Here is a 15,437-nt window from a genome sequence, read left to right as displayed (position 1 = left end):
ACTACAGGCAACACGAGCCGTGTACCTCCTTCCTAGTGGAATGACTGGAACTGATCAGCTGTCAGACCCCCTCCGATGTGTCTGTGATGCAATATAGTCAACATCTCTCTTCAGGAGTTCTGGGAGCCGGAGTGACGCAAAACTCTTTTTTTTTTTATGTGTGTATTATGGCAGAACAGATTGCAAAGAAATTTTTTTTCCCCCAGAGATGAGGTTCCTTGCAGAAGTAAAGCTGTGATGACAGGTCTTAAGTCATGCTTGGGTAGCTCAATTGGTTGAGCACTTGCCTGAGAAAGGCAAAGGTGACGAATTCGTGACTCGGTCCGGCGCTCAGTTTTAACCTGCCAGAAAGTTGTTTGTTAGTTAATTTATGTTAAACTGTAGTTTTTTTTGTGCAGTCAACTCTATTTCGTATTATTTATGCTTTAATTTTTCATAATTCATTTGTTTGAAAGTTTAAATTAAAAGAACAGTTGTGCATGTTATTTCTTCGTTGATATTTTCTAATTTTTGTCACTATCCATCAATATTACAGGACAGATTTCTAGATTACCTTGGCCTGAAGAACAATACAGAAGTCGATTCTACTGTACAACATAAGAGAACATCTAAAGATGTGAGATGGAAGGTTGCTGGCGTGAATTTTACTCGTTGCTGCTCCATTCCTGTGTCTTCTCCTCTTGGACTAGCTTTACACAGGAGAACAAAACCATCAACCGTTTCCTCAGAAGTTCATCTAGGAAAAGTGGAAAGACATTGTGTCGACTATACGGACTTTCTTCCACGAACGCGTGAAGCCAAGCATTCAGATGGTCCATGGCCTACCACTTGGAAACGAAATAAAACATCTACAAATGCATGGGCCCATATTTACAAATTCCCTAGGAAACATCTGAGGTGTCGTCCTCCTGTACCAGACACAGGTTAGTAGTTCTGTGGATTTTACTGTTTCCAGCTGCAAAATAAATAATTAATAGTGGCATTAACATTAGAATTTCTGATTGCTATGTGATATAACTTTTCCAATCAGTAAGGTTTCATTGCAGTTTCTGTTGTTGTAATGCTACAATATTCATACATACAGATCTTAAAGTAACTTTTGAAACTGATATATTTATTCGGTGAGTTATTACCTGTACTCTGTAAATTATTTATTTTCCACCAAGGACTTAACATATTGATATATTTGTTTCAGTGTTGGTGGTGTGAAACATGTACAGGTACTTCCATTTGAAGTCAGAGACATGGAATTTTATCATAATGTCAACAGAAATCATCAACTGCATGCATATCAATTAAAGGATACTGATCTTCTACTTCTCTCATGTGTCACTTGTGTTTATGGTGATGTACTTCACCGACAAATTTTTCTTCTCTGTGGCTATCTTGTAGATTTCCAAAGATAAATCATTAGCTGACTTTTAGGATTCAGCAGCACATTTGTGTCTGTTGGATTCCAAAGCAGGCCGTGAAAATCAGTGTGTTCTGGAATAAGATAGTTGATTGCTTAATTGTTGATGAGATAGCATATAAACAACAGGAAAATATTTCTAAAAGGAAGCCGTAAATATTAATAAGGATATTTGTGAATTAAAAACATTACATTAACTGCATACTGATCTTGCAAGTTTTCCATTATTATTCTCCATTAAGGGGACAAGGGGAAAAAGGAGGGTGGGGGGCATGGTTGCAACATGAAGTTTGATTGATCATACATGTAGTATATGTTACTGATGATAGAATTGTAGCAACCAGTCACTGTTTATGTTAACAAATTTATTTTGTTATCTTTCACTAGTTTGAGCGTGGCTATCTGCCAAAATATGAACATAATCTTCTATCTATCTATCTATCTTCCTTCCTTCCTTCCTTCCTTCCTTCCTTCCTTCTTCTGTATACATGTAAACTGATGTCCTGTGCTGCACTTTGTGTGTTCAGGCTGATCTCAGGAACTATTATAGGTATATTGATCTGGTTTTGACTGATAGACTGATTCACTAGGAAGGTTCATGAGCATGATTTATAAATATTCCATAGAAATTGCCTGAATGATGACAAATCAGTCCTTACCACAGTGAAAATTGGGCCATTGCCATGTAGGAGTCAGTACAGCCACAACAACTCCAAAGAGCAGTAAAGTTTGCCCGAAATTGATGATGGTGGTTTAGCAGTAAAGGACATGCCTGGAAACCGAAAGGTCACGGGATTGAATACTGGGCAGACCATTGATTTTTCACATTGCCTTTTAACGTTGCATTCACTTCTCAATGATGTGGTGATTTGCCAGAAACAAAATGTGGTTTAGAAGCAGCGTTAAACTGTAGATCCCCTTTCCATGGTTGGATAACTGGTTAGGGACACACAAGTCACCGAAGTGACATCCAACCAAAAGACTTGTACCAGACCATTGTGCCGCACAGTATTATTATTATTATTATTATTATTATTATTATGAGCTTAATCTATAAGTCTGTGCATATGTTTCCTTATATACACCTTACAAATATAAGACCACCAGCACATTTTTCTGCCTGTATTTACAACCTCATCTCAGGAACTACAGTAGGGATTTTGATACTTAGGCCAGACTGACACTGGAGGCGGAAGGTTCTCACGAGGCTCAAATGTTATCTGTCGCATATTTCATTGGCATTTGCAGTGATCGTGACAGTGATGGAGCTGTGAACTACTGCACCACCTGCAGTGGTCACAGTGGCATGGCAACTTTGATGCCCATGCACTTGCCTGTAAACAAAATTATCACTGTGCCAGACAAGTCATCCGCCTGTAGGCACTTGAGTGCTACCTGTAAAAAGTCAGGGTGGGTTGCTTGTACATAATAAACAGAGTCTGCTCATCATTTTGCATCTGGTTACAGCACAATAATGCACATCTGATAGGAACAAGAAGTTTCAATAGATTTTGTTTCACATTGTCGACGTGTGCAAATTTTACCAGTAGGTAACGTATGTTTTCGTACAGTGTTGTGTCCAGGACATAAAATAATGGTACAGATTTATCATGTATTAAAATCTACTTATAGAATACGTATTTTATGTAAATAGGTTATGGCAAATAAGAAATTTTAACAGCTGAAAATTTTGGGATGTAGTAACAACAATAAAGAAAAGATAGATTTATACTCACCACATTGAGGAGCTGTTGAGTTGCAGACAGGCACAGTGAAAAACAAGTTAAAATATTTGAGCTTTCAGACAGAGTCTGTTGTAAGAAACAGAAAACACATGCACACGCAGCCACTGCCTCCCGGTGGTGGGAACTGACTGCAGTTCTTCAGATCTATTATAAAATTACTAGAGATGTGAACAGCTAGCAAACTGTGTCATTACCGAAAATGTTTTTAAAATTCATTCCTACATTTAAAAACTGGGAAGTGTTACTCGTAGGAATAGTTGCATCTAAGCGATGTTACTTGACCCATGGCTCATCATTGAGAGAGACAGGGAGAGAGTGAGTTCAAAGCAAACAATACAAAATACTTGCAGCTGGTTATGGGCTTGTGAATAAAGTTGTACAGTTAGAGCACAAGAGAAAGCTAATGAACGTGTTTTACTAACTTCTCCTTCAAGGGCACATCCATCACCTTTTACCGCAACAACAAATTTTAATTTGTGGGATATCTTTGACAAAGAATTGGCAAATAGCACAAAAATTAAGATTCAAAGGCTATGGCTATCACCAACTACAGTTCAGAAATGTTGCTCTGAAGGGCTGGTGATTCTCTGTCATGGTGGGAACAAATAAATCTTCTTTATTCACTTTTATGTTCAGTGGTCCTAAAAAAGAGTTTATATGCCAGCAAGTTCATTACCTTCAAAAAGGATAAACACAGGACAAACTATGAAAACAAGTCAATTGAGACCATTAAAATTTTCATAAATGTTCCCTTTACCATTTTCACTTTTTAGCTTCTGACATACAGCTGGTTATCCATTTAAGGGCTGCAAGACTACTGGGAGCCTATTTTAATCTCAGTTTCATTTGCTGGAGCTTAAAAAATTTCTGATCCACGCGAGTTTGGCATGTGTAATTATACTCAAATATTTCAATTTTTAAAATGATGACCTTTTAATTATGTATATAACACATACTGTTGTTATTATTATATATTCTTAATTGCAATGGAGTATGTTTCATGAGAAATAGTTTTAATTATAGACATTTTATGAACTTTCAAGTTAAAAAATTTCTACCTTAATTTTTATCCAATATTCTAAAACATTGTTATAAAACATGGGTGTAAGCAGTGGGAGAAGGGTACAGCTGCATGCGGCCACTCGGAAAAATCTGATGTTCAGTTAAAACACCCAGCAGTTTTAGCTCATTTCAAAATCTTTCCCTCAATCTTTTTTACTTAATTACTTATGGTCGCATTTTAGTGTTTGACATCCATTTTTCTGAATTTCAGAGAAATGCAGGCTCTTTGGGGAATAGCACCGTATGTGGTGCATAATCTACCCACCATGCACTGTTACCTTCTGTACCTGGTATTAGAGTGGATTTATCTTTGCACACAAAATTCATCATGGTAACCATTGTGTGTGTGTGTGTGTGTGTGTGTGTGTGTGTGTGTGTGTGTGTGAGTGATTTTTTTGGGGGGGGGGAGGGGGGGGCGAAGCAGCATCATGCACCCCATGGCTGCAGCTCCGAGGGATCACACTGCTGCCGTCTGAGCTGTAATCCCCCGATGTATACCAAGGAGTAGGTGCCTGTACAATCTATGGCACCGGGACTCCAGGCAATGATTACTATGCCACATAGCCTTTGCTGTGCCAGTGAGGAGCATGTGGGAAGAGCCCCTGATTGGCAAGAGTGACATCATGGCAGATGATCCACAGTAAAACAGATCAGACTCACCCATCCCAGTGGCCTTGCCAACCCAGCTGTCTCAGTGGATAAAAAATAAGGTTTTACTGCAGAGGCTTACAATGCCATTTTGTTTCTGTCTTTAGCCATACCATGGGATTGGTGTCTGGCAAGGAGAAATTGACGTGGGTGTTTTACCCAATTCCTAGTGTGCTTCGGAACTGACAGAGAAGCTTTTGCAACAAATAACACAGTTTTCTTCAGAAATACTGGGATCCATTCAGAGAAGTTTCTGCAATAGAAAAGATGAGAAATGGATCGCTGTTGATCAAAACATTGAATGCTCGAGGATACATCAGTTACCATCTTCCTTCATAACAAATTCTACAGGATTTGAGGTATCATCTTCCAACAGGACCTAGCGCTACAAACAGATGACGAACTGTGTGCTAATGTAGAGCAGCACAGAGTCCATTTTGTTTGTCACATCTGGAGAGGACCTAAGGATAGTAGATGGACGCTGGAGCTTTCATCCTAGCCCTCAGTGAAACTACTTTACCTGAAAAAGTTATGGTCATGGTATATAGGTTTGATATTAAGCCTTATTTCCCTCCTCCTATGAGATGTTTTCAGTTCCATAAGTGTGGACACATGTCGTCCTGCTGTACTTAGGAGGCTACGTAAGGGCGTGCAGCAGGGCAACTCATATGGGCAGACCTTGTGAACAACCCGTAACATGTGTAAACTGCTTAAAACAGCATCCTCCTCATTCACAGACATGTTCAGATTTCAAAAAAGGAGAAGAGAATCCAGTAATATAAAACTCTTGATAACCTGTTTTATCGAGGTGCTAAGAAAAAGTTTGAACAATTCTACCCAATTGATATGACATCAGGCTTCACGAATATTGTGTCAAAATTCGCACTTACTGCAATGTCAAGGTCTCAGACAGGAACTTCTTGCCCTAGCTGTGTGTCAGTACCCATTTTCCAGATGGGGAGGAAACACCAGCTCCCTTGACCTCTCGCACCCACAGCATAAGTGGTAACCACCCCATTCATCCTCCTCCAGCATCGTTAAGGAACAGGACACCTGGCAGAGTGCTCCCCTTTCAGGACCAAACAGACCAGTGGTCTACCACCACTCGCTGGCCAAGAGGACCACAGGCTGCAAGTCATAGGAAAGAACAGTCCTTCTCTGTCACAGGAAACAAGACAGGACAGTCCTCGTGGAAACCAAAATCTCACAGAGACAAGAAGAACAAATCAAAAGTTAAATCTGATATATAATTCTGCTGCTTTGGTTGATCTGCTCCCTCTCCCTCTCCTCTGCAGTCAAGCCGATGGACACCAATGAAAAACTGCACATTCATATGGAGCAAAACTTAGAGCAGCAAAGTAATTCATACTCTTGTTTCCCCTTCACTGCCTTCTGAGACTATCTGATGTTTCTTTACTGCAACTGTAACAGTTACCACCTTGGTGAACTCCAGCACTTCAGGAGAGACAGTTCTCAAAAACCCAATTCCCTTGTATTAAAAATTACTAATCGTACTGTACAAATCACATTACTGCCAAGAGGTCATCTGTCACGCATTGAGCAGGTGCCAGTAACCACTGTGTTAGAAGCCGTGGCTGTTAGTGTCTAGTTCTCAGTTAAGGTAACAGTATGTAATATCTGCGTACCCCTAATCAGTCCTACGCCGTATCATGAGCTGGTGGAGCTAGCGAAACAGCTGCAACCACCCTTCTTCCTACTGAGGGAATTTCAGTGCCCATAATCATCCGTAGGCTAGCCAAACAACATGTAGCAGGGGCCAAGTAATAGAGCAGTTAATTTTAGCAGTAGAAGTCTTCCTTATTAACACTTGAGCTGCAACAAATTTTAGTACGGTCGATGGAACATACCGAGCCATAGATATTACAGACTGCAGCCCAAGCATCTCACTCTTAATCCAGTGGTCCATCCAAGGCAACCTCTGGTATAGCGACTATTTTCCTGCACCACAGTAATTACTTCAGAAAGCCAACTGGCAAGCCTTCACCTCCAAAGCACCGTTTGAAACCAGGCAAGAGAAGGATATTGAAGGAGTGGTATAAGGTACTATTGACATGATTTTGTGTACTATGGAAGCAGCAGTATCCTATTCTTCAGTCTCTCTCTGATGAACACCGGTGCAGTGGAGGTTTGTCAGAGAATGTTGCAGAGCACTTCAACAACACAAGTGCCACCACTCAATAGAACAATTAACAGCATTCAAGACACTTCGAGCAAAGGCATAGCATCTAATCAAGAGGAGAAAGCAGGAGTGTTGGCAACAGTATGTATCATTTATGTAAGCCCACACCCCACTGGAAAATTCAGCAGCATTTGAGCCTACCCACTGTCTACACTAGTTCATAGTTTCTCCTTCAGTGGCAACATCCGTACTGATCCCAAACTCATGGTTGAATTTTTCGTGGCAATGTACAATGTTACATTTAATGACTGGGAGTTCCACTGTGCAATAGCAGAATGGCAATGCATAGCACTGAGTAAGGTGACACCATGCTTAGCACCCCAGACTCACATTTGAGAGGAGGACTGTTCAAATCCATGCCCTGCCATCTTCATTTAAGTTTTACGTGATTTGTCTAAAGTACTCCAATCAAATGCTGGGATGGTTCCTTCGAAAAGGAATGGCAAGTTTTCTTCCCTATTGTTGAAACAATCCAAACTTGCACTCTGTCTCTAATGACCTCATTCTTGATGGGACATTAAGCCCTTATCTTCCTCTGTTCCTTCCTTCCTTTGGGAGACAGCGCCTGATCCCAATAAAATCCATAATCAAATGCTTAAATACCTTAGCAACGGCAGCATAAAACACATCCTAGGGTTTTTCAATCATACTTTACAGGAAGGGGAGTTTCCCTTCTAATAGTGGGAGGGGTGTTATTATTCCTACCATTGAACTGGGAAAATACCCTCAAATTTTTACTATTTATTGACCAATCTCTCTAATGAACAGCTGTATACATTATTCAAAAGAATGGCAATTGACTACTGTGTTGCTGCCTGAAAATGAGAGGATGTATACCGCAATTTCAAAGTGACTTTTGGACATTTCAGTCCACTGTAGACAAACTCAAATCTGATGTGCGCAATACTTGCATACATTACCAACACCTGATCACTGTGTTGTGTGATCTATACGGAAGGCATACAATATGAGTTGGGAGTCATCTAATCCTGTCTACACTGCATGAGTGGTGCTTCGTGGACTTTTTACCAGTTTTCATCCAGAATTTCCTATACATCTGACGATTCAGGATGTGGATAGGTTCAACAACCAGCAGCTTATATACGCAAGAAACTTGTGTACCTAGGAGGATCAATTCCTGGTGTAACCCTGTTTGCCATTGCAGTCAATGATATTGTGACAGCAGTGAGACCCACAGTCTCATTGTCACTGTATGTGGACAACCTTAGCCTGTGCGACAGCTCTCCATCATTGTGAACTGTTGAGCATCAACTTCCGGGGGCCATAGAAGTAGTACGTAATTGGGCCCTATTTCATAGATATAAATATTGTCCCACAAAAACTTGCATCATGGACTTTCGTCAATTCAGGACTGTGCATCCATGCCCAGAACTTTACCTCGATAACCTGTTACTTGCATTTAATGGAAACTGTCAAATTTTGAGGTATTTGACAGTAAGTTAATATGGTTATTGCATATTCTACAGCTCAAGGCAAATTACAGGATGAATGAGATTTCTCAGCAGCACCACCTGGGGCACGTACCACACAGTTCTTTTGTGATTTTATCCCAATTGCACTACAAATGTGTTGCCTGCAGTTTGGAAGCACCATCAGTACTGGTCTTATTAGATCCGGTCCACCACAGTGATGTGCAGCTGTTAGCTGGAGCCTTCTGTACAAGCAATGTAGACAGCCCCCTGGTGGAATTTGGTGACCCACCAGCAGGTTCAGGCACCAACAATTCTTGGGCAACTATGCAGTCATAATCTGTCAGATGTTTACCCATTCTTGCTATTCAACTCTGCGCCCTTTTGCCCCCCCCCCCCCCCCCCCCCCCCCCCCCCCCCCCCCCCGTATGTAGACCTCATTTTGTGGCCCTAAGAAAAATGCTGGTCCCACCATTCTGGGATACCTGTTCCATTCAGTTCTCCATGACTACCCAAATTCGACATGCAACTGTATAACTGGATCAGTTTTGCTATTGCACATGCAAGGGGGCATGAGAAGAATTCTCTTCAGAGTTCAGGCAGTGTATATACTGCAAGAGTTGCTCACCATATCGTTGGCACTATAGTACATTGAAACTCTTGCCACAAAGGACTTCCTGATTTCTAGCTACTCCAAAAACATTTTGGTCGCTAATGTCAAAGACCTATTAGTTGAGCTCCAGAATGACATTAACATTCATATGGACACCAAACCATACAGGTCTTTCAGAAAATGAACTTGCTGACAAATTAGCTAGAGAAGCAACCTTGGGAGAGAAATTTTAAAACGTGCAATTTGGAATCAGAAGCCTCAACAAACTGAAAGCAATCAAATGGACCACCAAGATGTAGCATACTTCTCTTCAGGCTTTTCACAAAGATGCCATCATACTGTGCTTACTGCATATCGGCTTCAGGCTGCTTTCTGCCTCTGTACTGTTGTACGTTTTTAAACTTTCATGTATTTATTTATCTAACTGTTTAAGCTAATTAACACTCTTGGTCTATACAGTCTGCTTTTTCTCACACGATTTTAGTTGTACTGATCATGACGACTCATCTCAGTGTATCCTTCAGTGACCACCTACTGTGTTAGCTGACTGTGTTTTATCTCACATTAACTATCTGGCTAAAGTTTCTGTCACATACATTTTCAACCGCAATGACATCATCACAGACCCTGGAGCTGACAGTTCTCCTTTTTCTCATTTCACATCTTTTTACATCATTTTTCTGTGAATTGACTCACAACCAAATACTTTAGTTCTTTTAAATCCATAATCATCATCCTCTCAAAACTACTTCAGCATTCATGAAGAAACTGAATTCCTCCTCAGCCTCCCATCCTTGCTCAGATCCTGGGTCACTATTATCAAGTGCAGTACCGCTAGTTTCCCATTTTAACTTGTTTAAAACCCATACAGCGCTGCTCAATTAGATGAACAAAAGGAACAGTGAACGAGTTAAAATGAACAGGCCGTAAAAGGGAACCTCTCTCCAATGAATTAGTTCCCAATGATGAATAAGTTCACCCATCTCTAGCCTTGAAAAATATAGACTGCACACCACAGTTCCTACACTGACATCGGCCTGACTGGGATTTGAGAGAAACTCTATGTTGTGAAGTGAATGCTGCTCTTCTAGCGTCATATGAGGGCTTTAACCAGAAAATATACAATCCTTACAGGTGCATTTCTTACACACAAATAGACATTGACTTATAGATGATAATGTGGTGGTGACGATGACGACGACAGTAACTCTCCTCACTATGTCAGGGCTGCCATTATGGCAATGAGTCTGATAAATAAGTGAGAAAGATATGCCTCATGGCAATAGTTAGAAATACTGGTGCACGCACACATTCATTGACAAAACTGTCTTGAACTTCTGAGGGACTTTACCTTCAGCCTTGGTTCTCCCCCTTTTCACTTCTCTGCCTTCAGTAAAATCTCAACTGCTGTTCCACAAATCTTTGTCATTGTTTTTATTTTGATTTTTGTTGGAGTCTGGTTGTGTTTTCTTGATATAGTTCTTGGGATGATTTTTTGTTTCTTCACTGTCTTTCCATGTATTCTTTATTCTACTTTTACAGCTTTAATTAGTATGAAAGAAGCTACCTTCTCCATCTACACATTCCAGTTCAGTGCTGTAGGTTTTAATTAGTTAAACCTTACTTAAACAAGATATTAGTCTGTCTGTCTAACTGTTCTGTGCTAACTGTTCTTTATGTGTTGTTCAGTTTTATACAGAGTGTAATGGGTGGTTGTTTTTTCTCTGTGTCAAATAGTTTGTCCACGAACATGTCACAAGCTTTACAATCTGATGTTTTCTGCATGGTCATAACTGCACCATTGAGTGGACTACACCTGTCAGTGCAGACAAACCATTTTGTCTCTTCACTTCAACACTGTGCCTACTGCCCCAGGGGAAATAAGCATTAATGGCGTCCTCTTGCCACATTTACTTCGAGATTATTTAGTCTGCAAATTGTGTAAATGCTGATGTAATATTGCTCAATGTGCCATCCTCCGTCACCAATAGAAATATTCTGCACTTATACCCATTACACCCTGTATGTACTATCTGGGCTCCTAACTGTGCTGTTGATCACATGCAGTTAAATGCCCCAGGAAAGCAGTATGTTTTTTCTGGAAGCAATTTGTTTATATAAAATTGTAATTAAAGGCATGCAAGTAGACTTTGTTTTGTCTTTCATCTAGTTCCATAATAACTATCTGATATATTTTTGTATTTGTACAGGTTTGACTGCTGAGAGCCTGAAAATTGTTGCAGCTTTGCAAACCACTGTCTGTGGTTTTACATAAGCTTGGACGTGAGGATATTCATGTTTGGTCCAAGAAAAAATGATTTGGAAAATTTGAACCATGATATGGAAATGCAAATAGACACTTCCAGTGAAAGTCTCATTGATGACAAATATCTAACTTCACTTGAAGAAAAAGCCATCACTGAAAGTTATTTGATGTCTTTAAATTCTCATTATGGTCCAGACGGGAAAAGTGCTCATAATAATGCTGGGAAGCAATTACTTTGTCAACCAAAAAGTGCAGAGGTGGAAATACATTCAGAGTGTACAGAAAATATTATACAAGCTAGTGGAGCATACTCATGTGAGGACTGAACAGTCTGAAGGATTTTCAGTGTTAAGCAATTCAGTTTCTGTGCCAGAGACACAATTTCCACAAAATTCAGAGGGTCATCTGCGAATTTCAACTAGTCCCAAGTGAGGGATCTGTATGCAGCTCTCCAGAACCTTTCTTCCCACAGTCAGTAGGTACAATGCTCAGCTCTGAAACTGATGTTAGTGTAGTTGATGCTACTGACTTCTCTCTGTCTCGGGAAATAGTGTCGAGTAATGAACTGACACAATGTGATTTATCTCCATTGTATATTCCAGAGGCACATACAATGGAATTTAATCCACTTCATCTTCGCGCTTCAAGATATGATACTAATGTTCACTCTTTCGCAGCTTGATTGTGAATACACCCAGTCTCCACTAATTTCATATATCCTTCCACAAAAACTGATTCCCAAGGTGCTGCCACCCAAAACTCGACAACCAGGTTTATCTTTCAAAACTGAAATGCCGATCATCTGCTAGGAATAAAATCCCACAGTCAGCTGCACTGGCTATTTCTGATACCTGCACACCACAGTCCCAAGTGCATTCATCAATCTTACGTCCTCTGCTGCCTCTTTCTGCTGGTCCGCCAGTCATCTGTACAGCAGTTACTCAGAAGTCTTTCATGGAATCTGAATCAATTGGCTGTAATTATCCTGCTATTCCTGGTGATGTCTATTCATCTTTGTCTGAAAGGTGTTGCCTAAACATCAAAGAAGTGGAGTTTTGTATTCAAATCACATCAGTAAACCCGTCTGGAGAACAGCTAACAATTCAGAAACAAGTGCAAGAAAAAAAATATTTTGTTGACAACTAGAAGTCTGAATGAAACTCATGGAATTTGTAGCAGGAAGGACACATCAGTGTCATGTAAAAGTGAAGAATTGGATGTGCAATCTAATGTAAGTGATATACTTTGTTTCTTATACATTCCATAATTAGGTTGTGTGTGTGTGTGTGTGTGTGTGTGTGTGTGTGTGTGTGTTTTTGATGCACCTAAATAATGTGACATATATCTAGTTTGTCACTTTTTTATGCCTCTGTATTTATTTGGAATCAGTGACAAAAAAAACTTTATTTTCAGATAAAGCAGGGTCCCTCATGTGCAGATGAGCAGCATACACCTCTGAGGATTAGAAATGTTTCACTAAATACTGAATTTGAAGACCTGCCCTGTACTAGCACTGTCACTGAAAGAGATGCAGTAACTGCAGCTCCAGATCAAGCATTCAGTGTTGAAGGAGGTTTCAGAAGTAAATTAATGTCTAGTAATGACACTTACCTATTATCTTTACGTGATCCAGTTTATAGTTCAGTAACATATGCAAACACATCAAGGACAAATTCTGGATATATTGTTCAAGAAAATAAGACTTATCGTAACTGTGTGGAAACCTCAGATGCTCAGTGTCAACAGAGACTTCTTTTCAAATCAACACCAAGTTCAACATCAGTGTGTGCAAGAAAAAGTGTGGAGACTTCTTTAAAAACCATTGAGAACAAGTTTCCAAGAAGGCATAAAACAGCTGCCATTAAAATTAACAAGAATGTGGAAAAGCTATCAAGAGAAGTACAAAAACTGATGAAAGATGAATGTGTAAGCATCCGTGATAAACAGTTCTTTAAGATAGTAAATTGTGATTATAAAGTTCTTCGTAAACGTGAACTTCGTGCTAGATGTTCAAATAGGATAAATAGGGGTAAAAAATGATATGTAAAACCATTTAAAACAAAGTCTTTTAAAGCTTATAAATATTTCTCCACCTGTAAAGTTAGCAGTGGTGTCAGAAATAGTTTTCATTTTGATGTAGTTGGTAGTTTACAAGAAATGAATTCTAGAGAGTGCGCTGAAGTTCCTGTAACTTCAAGGGGAAGGTGTCCTACTTTCTATAATCAAACACATGGTGAGAGAGGTGAACAGGTATTTAATGAAAACAGCACCAGTATTAATTTAAATCACAAAATTCAGAATTCATTAAGTATGCATTATGAACTTCAAAGTGTCCACAGAAAGAGTGTAGAATTAAAACTTAATTCTGCCAATTCACTTCAACAAACACACATTGAGCATTGTGGCAAAGTAGAAGCATTTCACCAGTACAGTCTTACATCAGTAATTAATGAAGCTGCTCATAGTAGTGTGGATTATTTAGATAATTCTCATGAAGTTGGTAACGGTAGGCCTCCCCATGAAGCTGAGAAAGTTTCGCCATTTGTTAGTGGCAGTGCCACTTGTTCAGGTGATGTGCCAAAAATGCATAAAGTTGTTGATGTCATTGGAAGGGCAAAACATGGAAGTTATTACACTAAATGCCAAATGAAATTGCGTAGTCAGTGTCAGAGCAAAGAATCAGTGTCATTTACCTGCACTTCTGCTAGATCTCATAGGGTAACACGGAAAACAGTTGCTGGGAACCCCAAAAGTTTAGTTTGTATAGAAAAACAAAAAATTCAAAGGAATAAAATTATGAAACATTTAAATCGACAAATGAGCCTCAAGACACAGTTTACTGATGTGTATCACATTATGCTTCAGGGTTCTTCACAAACACAACCATCAGAAAATGAAGAACATCTTGGATACAAGCATTTCAGCTCCAGTTCCAAGATAAGAATTTTCAGAAAGAGACAGGTTTTCAACCCACAGCAGAAGAAGGGTGTCTCCAGGGAATTACAACAATTGCTGCAGGATGAGTGTAAAGAGTTAGTAAATTTAGGGTTGGAACGAAGTACTGTACCTGTGAAGACATCTTCGAAAGCATTGACTTTTGAAAATATTTTAATAGCTCAGCTGAGAGAAATTGAGGAAAATCACAGAGAATGGTTTAAGGATCGAGATGTTATGTGTGTGATTAATTTCCCTTACGAATTTCGATCAGTCTGATTTTGAACAATTGTAGGGGTGTTGCAAGTGTTTCTCACTTATTTTCTGTAAATGTGACAGTTACACAGTTTGCAAGTGAATGTAACTAGCACCATATACAAAGAACTGCTATTGCAGTTTTTTTACCACATTTGAAATGGACAATAGATTAATTTTCTGCAATAGCAGTAGAAAAGGAAACTGGATAATGCTTTACTTTTGTATAGTTCGCCTGCAGGATCAGGTAGATAATGTGGACAGATGCAGTGCAAGGTGTCCACATGAATCTTGGAAGTCTGAATGATTTTTGCTTGTATGTCAGAAATATTGAAGTGATGTGGAAACGGAACTTTTTATTACCACTGTACTTGTGAATTGCAAAGTATCATTGTGAAAATGAAGAAATATATATTTAAAATCTCTGTAACTGATCATCGCTTTAATTAATTAAATGTACATAAATATTTTAGAATCTTGATGTGCAACATGCATAGAAAATAGTACATAAATATTTTATAATACTTATTCTTCAAATTTTTAGTGTTGTAGTAAGTGTGTTATTTTAATGACATACTATTGGAAACAGTGATGTGTAAGATGTTATCACAAAAATTTTGTAAAAGTCAAATGTACATGTGTTAATCAAGTTTTAAAGTCATCTGTAAGGAGAAAGTAACTTCCTTTACATTATTTGAGGTTTTAAAAATTAGATATATGCTGCAATGGTCAAACTGAAAGTAGAATTCTTGAGTAATGCCTCAGTCGTATTCCATTAAAATTACTTTAGGAAAGTGTCATGTATGAAAAACATATGAAAAATTGTGAGTATGATTGAACGCTCCCTCCCTCGCATTTTAATAATTAGTGTGA

General features: G+C 39.1%; 1 protein-coding gene across 1 annotated transcript in view; it reads left to right on the top strand.

The window, feature by feature from the left end:
• Window positions 1-15,018, top strand: part of LOC124555129 — a 274,513-nt gene extending 259,495 nt beyond the window's left edge. Inside the window, exons 9-11 of the mRNA XM_047128941.1 lie at window positions 536-923; window positions 11,320-12,606; window positions 12,789-15,018. Coding sequence (XP_046984897.1) covers window positions 536-923; window positions 11,320-11,384 — 453 coding nt within the window. The 3' untranslated portion in view covers window positions 11,385-12,606; window positions 12,789-15,018. The remainder of the gene's footprint in view (window positions 1-535; window positions 924-11,319; window positions 12,607-12,788) is intronic.
• The last annotated feature ends 419 nt before the right edge of the window (window positions 15,019-15,437 follow it).

The sequence above is a fragment of the Schistocerca americana genome, chromosome X, assembly GCF_021461395.2.
Source record: "Schistocerca americana isolate TAMUIC-IGC-003095 chromosome X, iqSchAmer2.1, whole genome shotgun sequence".
In the NCBI taxonomy this organism is placed as follows: Eukaryota; Metazoa; Arthropoda; class Insecta; order Orthoptera; family Acrididae; genus Schistocerca; species Schistocerca americana.
The sequence above is the reverse complement of the archived record's forward strand: the minus strand, read 5'-3'. Positions and strand labels throughout refer to the sequence as shown.